General features: G+C 42.7%; 1 protein-coding gene across 1 annotated transcript; it reads left to right on the forward strand.

The window, feature by feature from the left end:
* Positions 1 to 551: 551 nt before the first annotated feature.
* On the forward strand, positions 552 to 1,706 carry LOC146712741 (zinc-binding protein A33-like). The gene is made up of 2 exons (XM_085436990.1): positions 552 to 626; positions 1,092 to 1,706. The coding sequence occupies exons 1-2, from the start codon at positions 552 to 554 to the stop codon at positions 1,704 to 1,706; spliced, it is 690 nt and encodes a 229-aa protein (XP_085293116.1).
* The last annotated feature ends 16,712 nt before the right edge of the window (positions 1,707 to 18,418 follow it).

An 18,418-nucleotide genomic window follows, 5' to 3' on the forward strand; every position in this document is an offset into this window, starting at 1 on the left:
GCTTTGCTTACTTTGCAACAAAAACAACACTATCAAAGCTGCCCAAAGAGGCTATTCATACAATGAATTATATAATGTACTTTGTTCATGCCTCTATACTGTAAATTATCCACCAAAGCAGAAAAAAGCAACATCATGTTTTCATGCTCCTGCAGCACATTGATGCTAAACGTTCTCAAACAGCTGATTTCATGCACTGACCTGTGCAAGTGAAATGAGATAAACGCTGTTAATCAATAACTTTTGCAGCTTCTGGCAGTCTGAACTTTGGAATAAAACACTCTGAGTTGTAAGGGCTGTAACAACAACACTGGAATCACACTCACATTTGGTCCAAACTAGCAGCTTCCTCTGAGTGAGTCCAGCTACAGGAGAGAAAAGTGGAAAACTCCAACACTGCTGCTTCAAGCTGCTGACGCTCCACACACTGAATGTGAGTTTGAGCAAAAACACGACTCAAAGGAAGTTTCAGTGAAGGTGGTAGAGGAGGGAGGGGAACCAGGACTGACTGTACTTCCTGTCTGCTGTTTTCAGCTTCACTCGCAGACTCAATGGCTTCCAGATCAGAGGAGGATCTCTGCTGTCCGGTCTGTCAGGAGGTCTTCAGAGAGCAGAGCATAGTGCCAGTGTGTCACATCTGCAGAGAAACAGAAAAACACACCAATCACAGATTCAGACCCATCGATGAAGCTGCACAACAACACAAGAAGGAACTTCAGGAAACTCTGGAGCCCTTAAAGAAGAAGTTAAAGGTTTGCAAACGAGTTCAAGTGAAGTTTGATCAAACAGCAGAACACATTAAGGTCCAGGCCCGACACACAGAGAGGCAGATTAAGGAGCAGTTTAAGAAGCTTCACCAGTTTCTAGCAGAGGAAGAGGAGGCCAGGCTGGCTGCACTGAGGGAGGAAGAGGAGCAGAAGAGTGGGATGATGAAGGAGAAGATGGAGGCTCTGAGCAGAGAGATAGCAGCTCTTTCAGACACAGTCAGAGCCACAGAGGAGGAGCTGAGAGCTGAAGACGTCTCATTCCTGCACAACTACAAGGCTGCAGTGGAAAGAGTCCAGCGCTGCCCCCTGCTGGATGATCCACAGCTGCCCTCAGGAGCTCTGATAGACCAGGCCAAACACCTGGGCAACCTGACCTTCAACATCTGGAACAACATGAAGGACATGGTCTCCTACACTCCTCTCATTCTGGACCCAAACACTGCTCATCCAAAACTCATCCTGTCTGAAGATTTGACCAGTGTGAGACGACGAGGAGAGAGGCAGCAGCTTCCTGATAATCCAGAGAGATTTGATTATTACAGCTCTGTCCTGGGCTCTGAGGGCTTTAACTCAGGGACTCACAGCTGGGATATTGAAGTTGGAGACAGTACATGGTGGGGACTGGGTGTTCTAGCAGAGTCTGTGCAGAGGAAGGGAAGCATACTGTCTGGATTATGGATAATATGGTTTGAGGAAGATAAATACTCAGCATGGTCTCCATTAGCAGGATCCACTGCTCTCGCAGCACAGATGATCCAGAGGATCAGAGTGAATCTGGACTGGAACAGAGGAAAGCTGTCGTTCTCTGATCTTGATACTAACACACACATACACACCTTCACACACACTTTCACTGACAGGATGTTCCCATACATTAGCACTGATGATGAAGTGAAAGTGTTGCCGTTGAAGGTGTCAGTGTCAGTGGAGCAGAGTTGAGGATGATGATATTTCTGTTTTTCCTTTTTTTCTTTTTAAAAATCCAGTTCTGTCTGGCAGCCTTTGCAATCAGAATTATGATATGAATGCACTGTTGTGCCAAACACATTTTGCTTTTCCAAATCAGCTCTGTATATTCTCTATGGGCTCCCCTTGTTTAAGGTTTAACTGTTTATTTTGTCTTCTCTGTCCCAAGTAAAAGATTAAAAATGGTTCATAATAATATAGTGATAAAAATGTAATATTTCAACTGTGGTAATTTATGTTAAAAAAGAGAGTCATTTAGTTAAAAATATATTCTATACAGTCAGCATTAGTTTTTCTGTATCTTATTTTGAAGGAGTAATCTGTGATCGCAATGCATTGTGGAAAGCAGGAGCTGCAGTCAGTTGGGAAAAAAGCATTGTACAGAAAACCTGCCTATCTGTGTTTAAATTTCATCTCCTGTGGCCTGAATCTTTATATACATCATCAAAAGCAATGGCTGTAAGTTTATTACATGTTCTGGTTTGTTTTATATGTTTTATATGCTGATTTAGAGATCGTTGTGTGAATGTGTTTGTACCAGAAATTAGCCTTATCCCAGAATCGGTTTTTGCTTAGAGCATGGTCTATTAACATAGCAATGATGCTAGCAATCGAATATGCATATCAGAGGATTGTTAAAACTACTGTTTATCATTACTTAGCAGCTAAGACTAACTTTGATACATGTTTTCTATTACTAACTATTTCTTTTCTGCATTTATTTCACAATGTTAAAGAGCTAAAGGATATTTTATTTTCTGGTTTATTTTTTAGTTTCACTCAGAACTTTCATCGAGCTATTCAACCCACAGTTGTAAAAGTTGTAAGCCGTCGAGAAGACTGTAATAAAGGAGCAAGATGCTCAGTTTCCTGGCTCATGAAAATTGAGTTTGGCTTGCTGTTGACCTGCGTTAACATACACAGTGTATCCAACACGTAGCGATAACAGTATATCGTCTATGCATGCTATTTTGGTTATTACAATATATGTTGTATAGAGTATGATCCTGTCTACGGCAGGGCAAGAAGGAAAAAGGGAAGAGGCCCTAGATGGGCACCTATGGCCAAAGAGTGACAGCCCCAGAGGGCCAGTCGATGAGCAGCAGATCCCACTATAGGTGAGAGCCGAGACCAGGGTCCCAGTGCTCCATGTGCTGAAGAACTGCCCAGTACACAAGACAGTTACCTCCTGACATGGAAGAGCTCAAAGCCACCCCTGGCCACCAAGGAAGCCGGTGAACTACCACACCACAATGTCCAACCACCGGCCCTGGAACCAACAAGTAAAAATGCCCAAGGTGAAGCGGTCAAAAGTCTGGCTGTACTTCACAACAAAAGATGCAAACTCAGCAGCCTGCAACAAGTGCTTTAAGGTGATACTGTGCAAAGGAGGTAACACCTTGAATCTGATGACGAACCTGGTGATGTATAGTGCTTTTTTTTTTAAAGCCGAGAAATGCGCCGTATTTGATAGCTTGCTGCGAGACCTCACACCGTGCACATCTACTGCGGGTGTGGTGCCTGTTATCGGACCCAGAGTTAGCAACATCTCCTAAGAACCCGAAGAGGAGAGTCCTGGCCCCTAGCCCTGCCAGTGTAGCAGAAATGATGATGGATGATGATGGCAGCAGCAGCCGTTCTTCTCTGGGCGAGTAGCTTAATGTTGTTTGTGTGTAATTTACGTTGAGTAGGCTAATCACGTTATTAAATTAATGCATGTAAGGTGAACTAGCAAACACCGTCGTAGTTACATGCAGCTGTCTTCTTGTTTGATGGCAGATACTCCCTTCACCCTGGTCCAAAAGCCTAAAATGACCATAGAAAAAGTGGAAAACAGCTAAACATGAGACATTTTTGGACAAAGTTAGTGTTTTTTCCATTGTTTAAGCACTGCGTCCATCAAAGATTGATACCATATATGCCCTATAGCTGCAGAAAAGGCTAACATTGTTTGTTAACTATTTCTTTTTACAAAAAACAGCTAAACATGGAGAGCCAGGAAATAACTCCTCCCACCACAGAGAGTAGACTATAGTGTGTAGATGAGTCCCGCGTCTTAGGGCTGTGACTGTGTCACAACACCAGAAAGGAACAAGACACACTAGTCTGGGTCTGGGACAAGCTGCACTCAGCACTGGTTACTCCCTCACATGGACACCCCATCCCATCTCACACAATGGGCCTGCAGGCACCCATAAGTCCCCAAGGTACAGGCCTGAAATCCTAGCATGGCACAACCACCCTACACAGTGAGGCAGCCAAAAGGGGTGCAGACTAACCGAGCACAAAAAGATACCAAGCTAGAGAACAGGCGACCAGGGCGCCAGGGCCCGATGCCCCACACCCAAACCTACCTAGAAGAGGTCAGCCACCCAACTAGAGAAAAGAAAAGGAGAAAAGGACCCATGACCACAAGCACTTCAGGCCCCACACACCAAGATCGCTAGGCAGCACCCACCCCAGTCCCCCACCACCACGAACTGAGGCAGAAACCCAGACCCTCCAAAACTACAACCACAGCTCTTTAGGGCCCAGGAAGCCGCCAGACCTATAAGTTTCAGAGAATGCCTTCATTCACTATTAAGGAACCCAGGCAAATGAGACCACCCCTACATGTTGTTCCTAGAGTATTTAAAAGTAGAATGGGAGGGAGAGTCTTCAGTTTTCAGGCCCCTCTTCTGTGGAACCAGCTTCCAGTTTGGATTCGGGAGACAGACACTATCTCTACTTTTAAGATTAGGCTTAAAACTTTTCTTTTTGCTAAAGCATTTAGTTAGGGCTGGACCAGGTGACCCTGAATCCTCCCTTAGTTATGCTGCAATAGACGTAGGCTGCCGGGGGATTCCCATGATGCACTGAGTTTTTCCTTTCCAGTCACCTTTCTCACTCACTATGTGTTCACAGACCTCTCTGCATTGAATCATATCTGTTATTAACCTCTGTCTCTCTTCCACAGCATGTCTTTATCCTGTCTTCCTTCTCTCACCCCAACCGGTTGCAGCAGATGGCCCCGCCCCTCCCTGAGCCTGGTTCTGCCGGAGGTTTCTTCCTGTTAAAAGGGAGTTTTTCCTTCCCACTGTCGCCAAAGTGCTTGCTCATAGGGGGTCATATGATTGTTGGGTTTTTCTCTGTATCTATGAAGCGCCTTGAGGCGCCTTTTGTTGTGATTTGGCGCTATATAAATAAAATTGAATTGAATTGAATTAAATAATGGTATGAATCAGTGGGGACCAGAGAGAAACTAATAAACGCAGTTCGTCTTTTGAGGAGGAAAACACTATCTACAGACTGATGTGATCTAGAAATAAGATAAGATAAAACTTTATTAATCCATCGGGTGGGTTCCTCTGGGAAATTCGGTTTCCAAAAAGCACAGCACCGACAGAAGTTACAGAGTTACAGAATATTATATATATATATATACACATATATAAATACAGAGACAATATAAATAAAATATACAAAGGGGATAAATAGAATAAATAGGAATAAAAATAAAAATACAAGTGAATTGTACATTTCAAGTATTGAGGTCTATTGCACCGTTGACTATTAACAAAGGTATTGCACAGTGAAGTGAAGAGACACTACAGCTTAGTTGTTCCCCCCTCCTTTGTCCTCCTGTTTCCCCTCCCTCTCCCCTCCAGAGAGGAGTTCAACAGTCTGATGGCGTGTGGGACAAAGGAGTTTTTAAGTCTGTTGGTTCTTGTCTTTGGGAGAAGCAACCTGTCACTGAACAGACTCTTCTGGTTGTTTATGGCCGTGTGCAGAGGATGCCCAGCATTGTCCATAATGTCCATCAGTTTCTTTAATGTCCTTTTCTCTGCCACTGTCACCAGAGTGTCCAGCTTCATGCCGACCACAGAGCTAGCCTTCCTGATCAGTTTTTCCAACCTGGATGAGTCCTTCTTTGCTGTGCTGCTCCCCCAGCACACCACAGCATAGAAAAGTACTCCAGCAACCACCGACTGGTAAAACATCCTCAGGAGCTTCCTGCAGATGTTAAAAGACCTCAGCCTCCTGAGGAAGTACAGTCGGCTTTGGGCTTTTTTATACAGGTGCTCTGTGTTGCATGACCAGTCCAGTTTATTGTCCACCCACAGCCCGAGGTACTTGTACTTGTTGACCACCTCCACTAGGGCTGGGCGATATGACCCAAAATTCATATCTCGATGTTTTTAGCTGGATGGCGATATAAGATATATATCTCGATATTTTTTTTTTAAAGCCATAAGTTAAGAACAAAAACAGAGTTCTTAGTCACACTGTGTCCCAGATGTCACACCGGGCACTTTTATTTACATACAGCGTAGATGTACATGAAGAAATTACTCAAAAATAAATTATCAGCATTTATTAAATAATCATGGTCCATAAATAAAAGAAAACAATGTTGTTTTTGTGCATAACAAAAAGCTCACAATTGTGCAGTCAAAATGTAAACTAATACATACATAATACGTCGGCCCTCCCTCCAAGGGCCGACGCAACAACTGCCTGTGAGAAAATACACACAGTCACAGCAAGACTTCAGACACAAAACCCCGAGGCTTTCATTATTATATCTGGAGACTTTAACCATGCCACACTGGACTCTACTCTGGCTGCTTTTCACCAGTTTGTGAATTGTCCCACAAGGAGCAACAGGACAATTGACCTACTGTATGCTAATGTGAGAGATGCATACAGAGCCACCCCCCTCCCCCCACTAGGGAAGTCAGACCACAACCTGGTTTACCTACAGCCACAATACACACCCCTCGTCCAAAGGCAGCCTGTCACAACGCGCTCCATCCGGAGATGGACCCCAGAAAAGGAGGATGCTCTGAGAGACTGCTATGACACCACAGACTGGGATGTGCTCCTGAGCCCACATTGTGAGGACATAGAAGGGGCGACACACTGTCTTACAGACTACCTCAACTTTTGTGTGGACACAGTCGCCCCTGCTAAGACGGTACGGTGTTATCCTAATAACAAACCGTGGGTAACACAGGAAGTCAAAGCTGTCCTCAACATGAAGAAGAAGGCTTTCAGGAGCAAAGTGAAGGAGGAGATGAAAGCAGCACAGCGGGAGGTGAAACGCTGCCTGAGGGAAGCAAAGGACACCTACAGGAGGAAGGTGGAGCAGAAGTTGGAGAGGAACAATATGAGGGAGGTCTGGAATGGTGTGAAAACCATCACAGGCCACAACACCAAGAAAAGCACAGTGGGGGGGACTGTGGAGAAGGCAAACGAACTCAACAACTTCTTCAACAGGTTTGACCAGCCCACAACCCCCCCACCCTCACCCTCACCTTCACTACAGAGTCCTCTCCCCACTCTCCTACCTCCCTCGCTTCCCCCCCTTCCTGACACCATGACACCCCCCTCCTCCAATCCCTCTCTCAGCAGCAAGACATCTCCCCCCCTCCCCTCCTCCCAAACATCTCCCAGTGTCACAGTGGATCAGGTCAGGAGACAACTGAGGAAGCTTCGCCCCAGAAAGGCAGCAGGCCCAGACAAGGTGTGTCCTAGGATGCTAAAGGCGTGTGCTGTTGAACTTGGGGAGCCGCTACAACGAGTCTTCAACCTCAGTCTGCGACTGGGGAGAGTGCCCGCCCTATGGAAGACATCCTGCATCGTCCCGGTCCCCAAAAAGAACCGGCCTAATGAGCTGAATGACTTCCGACCGGTGGCACTGACGTCACATCTTATGAAGACTCTAGAGCGGCTCTTCCTCAACCTCCTCCGACCACAGGTACAACATGCCCAGGACCCACTACAGTTTGCATACAAGGCGGGTGTCGGAGTGGAGGATGCCATCCTGTACCTCCTGCATAGAGCCCACTCACACCTGGATGGGGGAAAAGGCACGGTCAGGATACTGTTTCTTGACTTTTCCAGTGCCTTTAATACCATCCGGCCCTGTATGCTTCAGGAAAAACTGAACAGGATGGAGGTGGACCCCTGCCTGGTGGCTTGGATCTCCGACTACCTCACCGACAGACCACAGTACGTCAGGCTGAAGGACATCACGTCTGACACTGTGGTCAGCAGCACAGGAGCACCACAGGGAACTGTGCTGTCCCCTCTTCTCGTCACCCTGTACACCTCTGACTTCTGCTACAACTCTGAATTATGCCACATTCAGAAGTTTGCAGACGACACGGCCATCATGGGGTGTATCTGGGATGATCAGGAAGAGGAGTACAGAAGTCTGGTGAGGAACTTTGTCGCATGGAGTCACACAAACCACCTGCAACTCAACACCTCAAAGACCAAGGAACTGGTTGTGGACTTCGGGAGGTCCAGAGAAGGTCCACTGCCGGTTCAGATAGAAAGGAACATTTCTAAACTGGGACATATGGTCTCCTCGGCTGAACTGGAAAAAACTGTTCATACATTTGTGTCATCGTGTTTAGATTATTGTAATGTCCTGTTTACCAGCCTGAACAAATCCCGTCGTTCTCACCTCCAAGCAAGCTCACATTACTGCTATTTAATTTTCTTTATATTGGCTCCTAATAAATTTTAGGATTTGTTTCAAAATTCTTGTTTTAACACACAGAACACTAAATGATCACGTCCTAGATTATTTATCTCAGCTTCTTACAAAGTAAACTGCTGCTCGTTGTCTCCGTTCAGACTCATGATGTGTTAGTTGTTCCCTGTACACGACTAAAGACTAAGTGTGACAGAGCCTTTCAGTCTGTGGCGCCAAGGCTGTGGATCAGTCTGCCTCCACAACTACGTTTAGTCGACTCTGTGGATTCTTTAAAAAGCAGTTCAAATGTTTCTGTTTTACAGGCTTTCTAATGACAAACATTTTATTGAATTATTATTAATTTATTTTAAAACTACCTGTTTATTTTACTGTCTTACTGAATCTTTATTTTCACCTAATGTTCATGTTTATTTGAGCCTTTTGTGTGAAGCTCTTTGTGACCGCTGTGAAAAGAGCTTAATAAATAAACTTTAATTACTTATCTCTGAAAATCAATCAATCAATAATCAATCAGTGAGTTTGTGCGTTTGAGTTTGTGTGTTGATGGAGGCCACGCTGCTCTCAGAGGACTGTGTGTGGTTGTGGTAAACGTGTGAGCTGCTGCTGCTTCTTCACATGTTTGATAGGTTTCATATTTCCAGCTGATGCTGATCACCCTAACCTTAACATCACAGACCATCCTTTGGTTCTTCTTCTGTTCCTCTGAAACTTCCTGTGTGGTGCCTTTCAAATTAAAAGCCCTCCCTGACTGTAAAGACTGGACTGTGCTGCAGCTGGTGGAAACAGTGTGTAGGTGTGTTGTGTTTGATGGAGGACTGAAGTGTGTCCAGCTGAGCTCTCTGTGTGCTCATATATACAGATGCTGATAAACAAATGTTTGTCTTTGGACCCTGTTACTGATCAGGACCTGCTGTGTGTTTCCTGTCCACAGGTCTACAAAGAGTCGCACTTCCTGCTGTGGTTCAGATGTTCAGCGTGTTGCTTTGTTTCTCACATGTTGGCTCCACGGTCTCTGCTGCTGTGGGCTGATGTCATGCAGCAATACAGCTGCTCAACATCTGGCCTTGTTTTCATCAGCAGATATTTGGCTTTTAGATCACATGATATTTGCATGCAACCTTCAAAGACGTGTGGAGAATTCATTATTTCTTTGAGAGATTTTTTAGTAAATAACAGAAAAAAGAAAGTAAGAGAAATTTTTTTCTATAAAACGTGAAAAATTCCACAAACATGTAACTCACCACTGTGTGAACATCACAGGGGAGAAATAGTTTCTCTGAGTCAGAGATGAGTGTCAGTAACACAAAAGTAACACTCAGTGTCATGCAGTGACTTTTACACAACCAGATCAGATGAACCAACTCACACTAAAACATGCATTTTGCTGCACTCTTTACACTTATTTCTTTTCTTTCTGCTCTTTTATATATTTTGTAAAACCACAAAAAATATTTTATATCAGCAGCAATTTTTCTCAAACTGCTGCATCACAGCTTTCATGCTCTGACCTGCATGTGAAATGAGATAAAAGCTCTTTATCAGTAACTTATACAACTTCTGGCAGGTTAATCTCTGAACTTTGGAGTGAAACACACCCTTAGTTACAGGAAATAACACCACTGATTCTTCTGAGACTCACACTTATCTTTGGACCAAACTAGCAGCTTCCTCTGAGTGAGTCCAGCTACAGGAGAGAAAAGTGGAAAACTCCAACACTGCTGCTTCAAGCTGCTGACGCTCCACACACTGAATGTGAGTTTGAGCAAAAACACGACTCAAAGGAAGTTTCAGTGAAGGTGGTAGAGGAGGGAGGGGAGCCAGGACTGACTGTACTTCCTGTCTGCTGTTTTCAGCTTCACTCACAGACTCAATGGCTTCCAGATCAGAGGAGGATCTCTGCTGTCCGGTCTGTCAGGAGGTCTTCAGAGATCCTGTTATTCTGTCATGTAGCCACAGCTTCTGTAAAGACTGTCTGAAGAGATGGTGAAGAGAGAGACCAACACACGAGTGTCCAGTTTGTAAGGAAATATCAGTGTATGATCCACCTTTTAATCTGGCTTTAAGGAACTTGTGTGAGTCGTTCTTACAGGAGAGAGATCAGAGAGCTTCAGAGGCTCTCTGCAGTCTGCACTCTGAGAAACTCAAACTCTTCTGTCTGGACCATCAGCAGCCAGTCTGTGTCGTCTGCAGAGACTCAGAAAAACACACCAATCACAGATTCAGACCCATCGATGAAGCTGCACAACAACACAAGAAGGAACTTCAGGAAACTCTGGAGCCCTTAAAGAAGAAGTTAAAGGTTTGTGAAGAAGTTCAAGTGAAGTTTGATCAAACAGCAGAACACATTAAGGTCCAGGCCCGACACACAGAGAGGCAGATTAAGGAGCAGTTTAAGAAGCTTCACCAGTTTCTAGCAGAGGAAGAGGAGGCCAGGCTGGCTGCACTGAGGGAGGAAGAGGAGCAGAAGAGTGGGATGATGAAGGAGAAGATGGAGGCTCTGAGCAGAGAGATAGCAGCTCTTTCAGACACAGTCAGAGCCACAGAGGAGGAGCTGAGAGCTGAAGACGTCTCATTCCTGCACAACTACAAGGCTGCAGTGGAAAGAGTCCAGCGCTGCCCCCTGCTGGATGATCCACAGCTGCCCTCAGGAGCTCTGATAGACCAGGCCAAACACCTGGGCAGCCTGACTTAACTTAAAGAAGTCCAGACGCTTTTCTTTGCAAGCTCCTTTGACAACACACATACACACCTTCACACACACTTTCACTCACAGGATGTTTCCAATCATTAACACTGGTGATAAAGTGAAGGTGTGTCCGTTGAAGGTGTCAGTGTCAGTGCAGCAGATGAGTTGAGGATGATGATGTTTCTAATGTTGTTTCCTGTCAGTGAGTTGAAGCTGTTAAACTGCAGCTGTCCTCCTGCTGCCTCGTTGTTCCAAAGCTCTTTGTTTCTCTTTTAGTTTCACTCTTTCTTTCTGTTTCTGCTGTCCACCTTTTCACATGGAAAATCATTTCACTGTTTCTCACTGAATGACTCCCCAAACTAGATTTGAAATTCTATCAAGTTTCTAATCATTACAAGTGATTCATGTTTCTATTTGATGTGTAAATGGAGATGATTTAGTTTGCTGGGATATGGACTGACATGTGTTGAATGGGAGGAGCAGTTTGTTGTTGTCTTCTTGTCTGTTTATGACAACAATAAACTAGTGCTGTCAAAATAAATGCCTTAACACAGATCATCACAATTAAGGCGAAACAAAAAAATTAACGTTATTAACGCTGGAGTGCAGAATGACTCAAATTTCCTGAAATGTTTATGTCAACACATTTCGGGCAGTTTGTCCAAGTGGAGTTACCTTTGCACATGCACAAATGGCAGTTGATCTGGTAGTGACGGGCAGCTGAACCAATAAACTTTGGGAAGACGATAAACGCACATTGGCCCTCTCGATGGGAAATTTGAGTATTGAAAAATAAAACAAGAAGGAACAGTCGACCGACATAATGTATTATGCACATTTTGCAAGAAGATATTTTATTTTCACTGAAGCATTTCCAGCTTAAAATATCACATTGACTAGACATATACGTTAGCCGGGGATGCTGCTAGGACTTTGGCTAATGGTAAATGGTAAATGGCCTGTATTTATATAGCGCTTTACTAGTCCCTAAGGACCCCAAAGCGCTTTACATATCCAGTCACCCACCCATTCACACACTGGTGATGGCAAGCTACATTGTAGCCACAGCCACCCTGGGGCGCACTGACAGAGGCGAGGCTGCCGGACACTGGCGCCACCGGGCCCTCTGACCACCACCAGTAGGCAACGGGTGAAGTGTCTTGCCCAAGGACACAACGACCGAGACTGTCCAAGCCGGGGCTCGAACCGGCAACCTTCCGATTACAAGGCGAACTCCCAACTCTTAAGCCACGATCGCACCACCGAGCTTGAGACAAGCCACTCACGGAGCATCAGGGACTCAGTAAGTCTACCTCGGACATATTGACCGACACAATTGATAAGTGGACTGCAACAAACTGCAGACCGATTAATGTTGTTGAGGACACGCACTTTACATAGCTTTGGTTCCTCGTTTCAAGGACTTGAAGTGCCTCCCCAAGAGTGACAGAGAGAGAGAGTGGACAAATGTTTACAGAGTTTTTTGTTAACATAAATGTTCAAGATGTTTAATAAACATGTTAAGTGTCTACATTTGACCTTTTTTCATAGTCTGTTTGCTCATACAAAATGAACTGCGATTAATATAGATTAAAAATGAATATTTAATCGTGATTAACCAAAATTAATCCACAGTAACCCTGTGATGAATCTGATTAAACATTTTAATTGTTTGACAGCACTAATATATATTATATATTAGTGTATACTTACCTATTAGTATATAGGTTTTTTTTTTTTAAAGTTGCATTTCACAGGAGAGAACCTGTGCTAAAAGATTTAAGAAAACTATTCAAATTCTCTTTGAATTTAAGCATACAGTCTTTGTTTATTCTCCATTTATTTCATTATATTGCATAAATGTCTGTTACAAGCTTAAATATAAAGTTGAAAAAGTGTAATTGCAGCCAGGCTATTCATCAAGTAATTGCGATTAATCGTGATTAATGACAGAAAATTGTGAGATTAATTAGTTATTTTTCCCTAATGTTTGGCTCCTGACCCAATCTCTGATCTGTAGGTATTTACAAATATTATATTTCAGACCATAGAATTGAGATAGTTGACTGAAGCTAGCAAACATATAGTCCTACTACTATTATTCCTGTTGCACGTACTCACAGTACGTGCAACAGGAATAACTGCTAATGGTATTAACTTTAATTCCTTTTGCGCTATTGAGACTGTAACTAACTTTTGCAAAAATCCACATCCACAGTACGTGAAACTGGGAAGCTAAACAATAGATTCTAAAATTTCTTGGGTTGGCCACTTGAGACTGGATTTAAAAAGTAGTTTTTTAAATATGATTTTTGTAATTTTATTATAAAAAAAACCAAAGAAAGAGACTAAACAAATATGTATTTCTGATTTGGGGGTTGAATCGTGAATGATGTTGATGTGTGCTTAAAAATGTGAAATTAATTTTTGGTCTTCAAAAGAATGCTTTACAAAATTGTTTTTGTCAAGAAGTCAAGTGAACCTTTATTTGTCACATGCAAGTTGCCCTGCACTGAAATGGGACCACATGTGAGAGTATTGTTGCAGTTTTGTTTGTTAATCTTAATTTTCTCTAGTTGGAAGGTAGGGTACCTTTAGTGATAAAAAATATAGGCCAGGCATAAATGTAAACAATGCTTCAGCCTGTGCCTTTTCATTCAGTATTTGTAAAAAAGGCAGAATGTTTTATCACTCATAGATCTTTAACACTGTACTTATTAGTGCCCTGAGGTAAAGGGTGTTGTGATTGGCCCATATTTAGGTTAAAGCAGTGTGTTTTACCCAACATTTGTGAGTCAGGTGATGATTAAATGGAATCTGTTATGCAAGTTTAGCTTCAAAGTTTGAATAGTTTCTACAAAAGTAATTAACAAATGAGCTGGTGCTAATTATGTGTGGTACAACTAATGTTTGCTTTATGTTAGTTTGTACACCTAGTCACAAATAACCAAGCTGCGGCAACATCATGTGAAATCCCTGAAAAGTCACAGAAAGACAGGGGATGAGCGAAATGCTGAGGAAAAACATTACACCATGAGTTTAATGAAATGTGCAAAGCTGGCACAGGAACTAACAAAACTGGATGCTCTTGCGAGTAATGTACTTGGGTATTTAGTAAGTGCATATGTAACATATGTTACGCTACAGTCAAGGGGTAGAGGAACATAGCATAAGGGGTAAAAAGGAAGTGACCCCGCCCTGGTCCCCAAAATCATACACAGAAAAAACAATTTCTTAAGTGAAAGGTGGTTTAATGTCTACAATGAAAACTAAGCTCTGGAGTGAACAAAGACCAAAATAACAAACAAAACAAGCTAAGTCAGGAGAGGAGGTGCCATCTAAAACCCTATGTGAAACAAAAACCAAACAAAAGACAGATGCTACATCTAACTCCCTAACTGAAATAAAGAGGAGAAAACAGTACAAGAAAATAATAAGGCAGCTCACCCCTTCTGTTTCATTTTCTATTCACAATGTACTATTTACAAGTGAAAATGTATCTACACGCTATGTACAAAGCTCAGGGGGTCTTCTGTTGCTGCTGTCAGTTGCTGCTGCTGACATCTGCTGGGCAGGGATCTTTTAGAAACAGCCACCTGATGAGGGGACCAATCAGCCGCCGCTAGCTCCCCAACCAGGAAGGACCTGTAGAGTCATAAAAGACACAGCACAACAAAAATACACAGCCGGTCCAGGGCCGTAACAACATAGTTAAATAAGGTTCAAGTTAAATTCTGCTAAATGGGACATTGGCACCACCTACTGTTGTAAATGTCACCCTGCAATAACCACGAAGGGGCAAGGAATTCTGGGTAATCCTCAGAGTAATGGAGGATGTCCGTAGAGATAAGGATGTGCAAATGTCATGAACAAAAAAAGTCATGTTGCTAGCTGTAAGGGTAATACAAGTTGACCCAGTTATTTTTGGTTAAACGTTCTTTCCCGTGGGTTATTTCTCCCATCCTTATGTTGGGTTTAACCAGGGGTGCGCAACTCCAGGGCTCAAGGGCCAGTGTTCTGCAGGTTTTAGATGTGTCCTTGATTAAACACAGCTGATTTAAATGGCTGAATTACGCCTCAACATCTCCTGCAGTTCTCCAGAGACCTGGTAATGAACTAATCATTTGATTCAGGTGTGCTGACCCAGGGTGAAATCTAAAACCTGCAGGACACCAGCCCTTGAGGCCTGGAGTTGCCCACCCCTTGGTTAAACTTTCGTGTATGTGAGACGTCTTTATCAGTAAAAAGACCCGGGAGTATAGTTAGTGTTAAGGGTTCAAATATTGAGGAGGAAGTACACAATAACACTAAGTCCAGACAGGGCCGGGCCAAACGATGATTTTAATGAAACACACGTGTGGGAGATGAATACTGTACGCAGACAGCATCGATCTCTGTCTAACAACACACAAGCAGTTGTTTTTATACCATCGGGGAAATTTATAACGCCCCCTCATGCGTTAAGCAGATACAATATATGTATACGTCAAATCAAAGCCACAATGACTTTTAACACAGTTTGAAAACGCAACATCGTCTCGTCTCCATCCCAGGTGTCTTCTTGTCGCTGCCGGACGCTTGATTATCATCTGGAACATCAGGCACACATTCTGCAACAAACTGTTCTTTTGCAAACACAATTTTGCAGTTACAAGCTTTTACAAAATATTATTTGAACCTTCACCTACCCCTGAGTCTAACTGCTGTGCAAGTGTGTGTATGTGTACGTGTGTGTGTGTGTGTGTGTGTGTGTGTGTGTGGCTCGACCTCACACGAACTTTGTCTTATTAGGAGAGAGGCCAATTCTCATGTGCATAATAACCTAACTGAAACTATATCTGTAATATGTTGAATAAATGTTTTAATCAAGAACCTACTAAAAGCTTAATCAAAGAATATAAAAGTATAAAAGATAATAATGAATAACCTGGTTATTCAAATAGCATCATCCAAACAGCTCCTCAAAATGACAACCAAAATGCACACTTTACAGAGGGAACAAAGACATTTTAGAAGTATACTTCCTGACTTATTCTCAGTCATCTGTTACCAAGCAAACTCAAACACAGCAGGTTGCTGAATACACTCAGGCCTCTGCTCAGCTACTATTTTTGCTGTAAGATTAACCTTCTAAGCTCCACGTCACTCACGCTCTGCTTAGTTTCATTTCCTGGATGCAAAGCATGCTCTGCAAACCTACAGTTTCCTGTCAAGACTTTTAGGCCCAGACTATACTCAGAGTTTCTTTTATAATGCAATGTAATCTGCATATAAACATTTAAAATTATAAAAAGCATTCAAAAGCATTTAAGATTATAGATTCAACTCAACAGTTTAAAGTGGTTATCACTGCACCTGTAATAAAGGCTAATTGGGTACCAATATGTTTAAACATCTGAATGCAATATCAATACTGCAGATTGTATTATTAATGCAATGGTAATGAGGATGATTATGAACAATAGCAGCAAAATATCTCTCCAATCTCAATATTAGCGAACACTGATGTCGCATTTCCACACAGGTCTCACGCTGATTGTCCGCAACAATAAAAAAAAGCATTCTTTGTTGCCCTTTGTTGTGAATGCAGATGCAGATACTGAATAAAAGAGGCTGTTACTACAAAATCTACCTGACCCCATTCGTTCATTTAAAGGCCTGAGAAGACATAACCCAGAGGTCACACATACAAAGTCTTGTATCCAAATTTATTTGATAGATGATAACATTTTTATGTTAAGTGTACTGGATATGCAACACTCTGGCCATACACTGTGTGAGGAGGATTAAGATTTAAAGTTCCTGCTTAATTTTCTCTTCTGAAAACTAGCATCCCATTTATCACTCTTGCTCACAACTAAAATCCCAGCCAGGAAATACCCCTGACATGAATTTTCAACATGACATTCAGATACACCTACAATTTGCAGCTTAGAAAAGGAAATTCAGATAATATTTGATCAATGTCACAAGTACTGTATAATTTAAGATGTAATGGCACTCACAAAGATGGTTTATTTATTGTTGAATATCTGTCTACTAGTGATGTGCGGATCGATCCTGAAATATCGATTCCTCCGATACCAATCATTTATGTTCTAGAATCGATTCTCACATTAAAATATCGATATTTTAGTACTTTAGGGTAAATTTGTAGTTTTTCATTAACAGGAACACAGTGGAAAGAAACTACATGTCTCGCAGCCGCTGGCGTGCGCACTCACAACAATGGCTGAGCGCAGTTGATGTCATGTACAGACGTATTTTACCTCCACAAACAGCTGAGACGTGGTTTGCGATACATGTGGCAAAAAAGTGAGGTGTTGTGGCCATACTTGCCAACCTTGAGACCTCAGAATTAGGGAGACATTCAAAATACATTTTACAGTGTTTATTTATCGGGTAAAATACGTTAAATGTCACCGTTATTATTGGCCGGCCTGGAAACAGCGGGGGTGTCCAAATTCAGAGGCTGCTTCCACCTGAGGACCCGGCCTTCGCGGTCTAAAGAAAGCCGGGTAGTACGTCACGAGCTCCCTCGGTGGAGTGAAACTCTGCCGTCTGCTCCTTGCTATCTAAAATATAACCGGGCACTGCCGTAAACTCTCGACCGTCTCACACTTCTGTTTAATTAGTTTTCTGTTTGACGTTTATTCAGCTGTGTGAAAACCCCGGAGGAACCCACTCGATGGATTAATAAAGTTAAATTTAATTTAATCTAATCTAATAACTTTAATCTCAGCCAAACCGATTTACTCACAAACTAATAAAACACTGAAAAAGCCAAACAATAACATTTTTAAGTTATCAAAGTGACTCATATATCATGTTTAACCCGAGTAGCAAAAGACCGCGGGGGTTTGAAGACGATGTGTCGGTCGGCTCAGATATTTGAAGTTTACACAGCTACATTCTCACCTGAAAATATGTTAAAAGTTTTTTTGCGACCCAGAAAGAGAAATAAGAGTAATATTAAAACTAAGCAGCTGCCGCCATTGTTGGAAACTGGAATTGGCTGGGCCGCGCTATGAATTCTGCGATATGGTTTTTCAATTTTGTTGTCCTGGAAAATTGGAGAAATTCGGGAGAATGGTGGCTCCGGGAGATTTTTGGAAGGGGCACTGAAATTCGGGATTGGATTCGGGAGGGTTGGCATGTATGGTTGTGGCAACATCACTAACCTTGTCAAACACCTCAGAGTAAATCATATCACAGAATATGACGAGCGTATGTTGAGACGAACTGAAGAGGAGGACAGGGACAGGTGCTGCTGGGGCGAGACAGACGTCTCTCACGGAGTCCTTTAGTGCTGCAGGCAGGCAAGGTGTTCAAATAGCACAACTTCAGTTTTTTTATTTCTATATGATGAACCCTGCATTATTAAGTGATAAGAACAAGTAATCTGATGTCCTGTAATCATTATGATGCTATAATTTGAGATACAATTAATAAAATAAGTTTTTGTACAAAGTATTGGTATCGGATCAGTATCGTCGATACCACCCTGAATAT

Source organism: Copadichromis virginalis, linkage group LG3 (assembly GCF_057382275.1).
Source record: "Copadichromis virginalis isolate Kocher_CV1m ecotype Utaka linkage group LG3, C_Virginalis_male_GT1.1, whole genome shotgun sequence".
NCBI lineage: Eukaryota > Metazoa > Chordata > Actinopteri > Cichliformes > Cichlidae > Copadichromis > Copadichromis virginalis.